General features: G+C 35.7%; 1 protein-coding gene across 1 annotated transcript; it reads right to left on the reverse strand.

Moving 5' to 3' along the window:
- Positions 1 to 2,776: 2,776 nt before the first annotated feature.
- Positions 2,777 to 3,757, reverse strand: LOC130679293 (olfactory receptor 6C2-like). The gene has a single exon (XM_057487907.1). The coding sequence runs from the start codon at positions 3,755 to 3,757 to the stop codon at positions 2,777 to 2,779; it is 981 nt and encodes a 326-aa protein (XP_057343890.1).
- Between the last annotated feature and the right edge of the window lie 995 nt (positions 3,758 to 4,752).

The following is a 4,752-nucleotide window of genomic DNA, read 5'->3' on the forward strand; positions in this document are numbered from 1 at the left end:
GGGTAGCTGAGCACCCAGTCTGCACCCTGTCCCTGCCCGGAGGCCACCTTGTTTCCTTTAGACAAACCCCTTTGGCCATTCAGTACAAACTAATGAGCAAAAATATGGGTAACTGGGACTTCCCTGATTTTATAGCATATGTACTTCAGGAAAAACTGACTCTGAGGCCATTATATCATCATACATAATTTACTTTGCAGTTTTAGCCCCACCATGAGTGTTGCTTAGACCCTCATGAGAATAGTGATGTCCATGAATTTGAGCAAGGAGGCTGCAGGCGAGGAAGCAAGAAGGATCCAAAGGATGATGCAAAATGGCAAGATGGAAGACAGGAAACCAAGAAAGCCATAAAAAGACACAACATAAAATCCCACAGGTGGCTACCCACCTTCAGGGGCAGCTCCCCATCTGTCTTTGGTCCTTACTTTACTTTTAATTTGTTAAATAAAAAACCCCTTGCAGTGTTCAATCTCTATCCGGTCTTTCAGCTGAATTTTTCTTTCAGAAAATGAGAACAAAGGAATTCCACAATCTCACATGACATCTGCATTGCCCAGAGAATATGTTCGACAGAGGTGGAACCTCCATGGCTAAGTGACCCTGAAGGGACACAACTGCAATTCCACCACATTCTAATGGCCAGCATCAAGTCAAAGGGCCAGTTCAGGTTAAAAGGAACAGTAAGGAAAGTACATTTTCTGTCTCAGAAAGTAACAAGTGATGTCCAGGTATCTGTAATCCATCAGAGTCATGATTCTGAAAATGCCCTCAGGCTGAAGCAACTATGTACAGATTATTCATCTTTTTACCCAGTGCTACCTTCTCCCGAATCTCAGCTTTTCTCATCCTCCTTGTTTCTGCCACAACCTAAGGTCTTTATGTCAGTAACTTGTTGTTTCTGGTACAGTTAGTCACAGAGGAAGTCAAATGATAATCATTAGACTAGTTAGATATATTTTACTTTAGGTTGATGATTTATTTTGTATATTTTAATGAAATCAGATAATAGGAGGTAATGAATATTATTATATTATAATTTTGTTCAAAGCTACATATTTATTGTGATGCAGCATGAAGAAGTTTGAATTTCTTTAATACAACCTATATTACCTAAAAATGTCAGTATTCTTATCCTCTTGTAAAGAGAAGGCACTTAAAAAAAGAGGTTGTGTTGTAAGTGGAAATAACTGTCTCTTCCAAAATGTTAATGGGAAACCTGGAGAGCTACATGGAAACGAATAAAAGCAGACTGCTATCTTACACTATACACAAACATAAGTTTGAAATGGATTAAGGAACTAAATATGAAACATGAAATCACAAAAAATACCAAAAGAAGACATAGGCATAAAACCTTGAACATAAGCAATAGGTTTATTTTTTTCTACATGTCGCCTAAGGCAAGGGGTAAAAAGCAAAAAATAACAAGTGTGACTATGTCAAACTCAAGAACTTCTTTATAGCAAAGAAAGCCATTTGCAGAATGAAAAGGCAACCTACTGTTTGCAATGTATTTTTATGTAATAATTCTGATAAGGTTTAATATCCAAAATATTCCATGAACTCATTCAAATCAACCCTCAGAAATTAAATAAGCTGCTTGACAAATATACAGAGGACCTAAATAGAAATTTTCCAAAAAGAGAAGTTACAGATAGCCAACAGACACATCAAAAGATGCTCACCAATCCTAATCTTCAGGGAAATAAAAATCAAAACCTCACTAAGGTATTACCGCACAGATAATAAAAGGGCTGTTATCAAAAACATGAGAAATAACAAATGTTGGTGAGTTTTTAAAGGAAAGGAAACCCTTGTATCCTATTGGTGGCAATGTACAAAAAACAGTACAGAGGTAGTTCAAAAACTAAAACCAGAAATACCGTACAACCCATTAGTTCCAATTCAAGGTATTTACTGAAGAACAGGAAACTACTAATTCACAAAGATATATGCACCCTATGTTCATTATGGAATTGATCATAATAGTCAAGAAAAAGAAGCAACCTCAGCGTCCATCCCTAGATGAATGGAAAAAGAAAATTAGGTTTACATATACAATGGAATATTATTCAGCTATAAAAACAATTAAACATCAATATGGATATACTTAGAGGATACTAAGTTAAAATAAGGTAGAAGAAACAAATACCATAGATTTAGGTTATATGTGGAACCTTGAAAATAAAAAAACTGAACACTCAAAGCAACAAATACACTTAAAAATGTAGACAAGAGATAATTGGTTGTCATAAAGGAAGGCTAGGGACATAGGTGAAATAGGTACTGGGATCAAGAACCACTCACTACCAATTACAAAATAACTAAGTCAAAGGGATGACAAATAAAGCATAGAAAACATATTCAATAATATTGCAATGACTTTGTATGATGACAGATTATACCTACATTTATTGTGATGAGAATTACATAAAGTACATAAGTGTTAAATATATAGTCATACACATGAAATTAATATAGGATGGTATAGCAATTTCATCTTTTAAAAAAGTAGGAGGTGGTGTTGCAAGGAGCTAAGAACAGTAATAGGGACAAATGAGACTAAAGAATAATGTGCATTTGACAAGGATAAAGAGTTGATTGAAATGCAGACAAGGAAACATAGAAGTTGCAGTGAAGAAGGGAAATAACCATCTGTGGAATGCTCGCTGGCTCACACTGCTTTCTTAGTATTTCTTCTCATTCTCTTCATTCTCCTCAACAGTAAGAGACTGAATTTCCCATTATTCAATTTCCTTCCAATGGATATAATGATTTATTTTAATGTAATTTCCAATATGAAAATGTAATATTTCTTTGAAAGGAATACAAGTCTTTTGAGGATGTCATGGAAAGACTGCTTTACTTGTTTATTTCTCTGGGTATAAATGAAGGGGTTCAGCAAAGGGGCAACAGACACAATAAGCAGAAAAACAGCCTTATTAATGGATATGACATTCTTAGCTGAAGGGTTGATATACATAAAAATGCAGCTGCCATAGCTGATGGAAACCACAATCATGTGGGAAGAACAGGTGGAAAAGACTTTTTTCCTCTGCTGGGAAGAGGGTAATCTTAGAACCGTCCTAATGATGTACATGTAGGACAGAACTACACACATAAGTGTCACAATGAGAGTCAACACAGCACAGAGTATGGCCAGCTGCTCTATGAACCACGTATCTGTACATGAATTCTTCAGTATTGGAGAAGCGTCACAGACAAAATGGTCAATAACAGAGTCACAGAATTCAAGATTAAGGCTCAAACCAAGGGGTGGAATGATGATCAGTAAGCCAGATGTCCAACAACAGAGGATGAGGTTCCTGCAGACTCTGCTGTTCATGATGGTCACGTAATGCAGGGGTTTGCAGATGGCCACACAGCGGTCATAGGACATCACAGCCAACAGGAAAAATTCTGTAGCTCCAAAGAGGATGACAAAAAATACTTGAATGAAACAGGCTTTGATGGTAACGACTTTGTTCCCACTTGATATGATGTACAGGTATGCAGGGACACAAGCCATTGTGAGTGAGATTTCTAAGAAAGAAAAATTTTGAAGTAAAAAATACATTGCTGTTTTTAAGTGAGAATCGATGAAGATGAGAGAAATTATGGTCAGATTTCCAAGTACACAAAACGTATATGTGATAAATAAAAAGGTAAAAACCAAAATCTCTAGCTGTGGGTCTCTTGTCAGTCCCAGGATGAAGAACATTGTTACTGCTGAATGGTTTCTCATCACTGACTTCATCTATTGCCAATCTTCACATAAAAGTCACAGAAATTGAATCTGAAGAACAATGTCAAATAGGGTCAGTGGACACAGTGTCTGTCAATGCCAAGCAAACCCAGTCACATGCATTTCATTCTGTTATTTGATAATAGTGATTTGATGAGATAATTCCTTCAACTCCCTCGACATTCCCTCAACTGACAAGTTCCACATGAAAGCAAAGCTCATAGGAAGTTTCTCCTTAAAATTACTACTACTGACATTGTTTTAAATATTCAAGAATATCCCAATACACAGCTTTATTTCCAATTAATATTTTAAGTCCATGTTTTGGTAGAGATTTCCACTTAGGATCAGGAATTTAAGCTATATTTTCATGGTACATACAGTATTTTTGTTCCAAAATTTAATACTCAAAAGCTAAATTTTATAAATCCTTTGATTTAAGTTGTGGTACCTGAAAATGGATATATAAAGGAGATGATAATGATCCTTACCTAAATTCCCCAGATCCCTCCTCTAACGATCTAGGCATTTTGTAAAGTCAAGTCAGATTTCTCCCAGGTACTTGACTAAAGCTCTTTCTCTTTACTCCTGTAAATTTCTATATTATTCATTTACTTTCTTTCTTAAGCAGAGAATCTTTTGATGCATAACTGTTTTAATATAACTTGAAAAAATGTGGGTAAAAGTGTAAACAGAGGTAAGATATCAAAATATGTTTTTCTCTCCCTCCTTCATGACATAAAGTGTCACAATATTTCATTGTATGGATCTTGGAACCATTTGTCTAGGCTCAAGTCACAACTCTGTCATCTACTTACTGAGTGACCTTGGGCAAATCATTTAATCCATGTATGCTCTCAGTTTCCTAATATGTAGAGTTAAGAGGAATACTACCTCATGGAGTTATTATGAGGTTTAAATGAGCCGTATCAATTCCCACCAAGTACAGATTTACCAGCAACATTGACAGGGTATGATATTATGTTAGAAAATGGGAAATTTTCCTG

The sequence above is a fragment of the Manis pentadactyla genome, chromosome 10, assembly GCF_030020395.1.
Source record: "Manis pentadactyla isolate mManPen7 chromosome 10, mManPen7.hap1, whole genome shotgun sequence".
Classification (NCBI taxonomy): Eukaryota; Metazoa; Chordata; class Mammalia; order Pholidota; family Manidae; genus Manis; species Manis pentadactyla.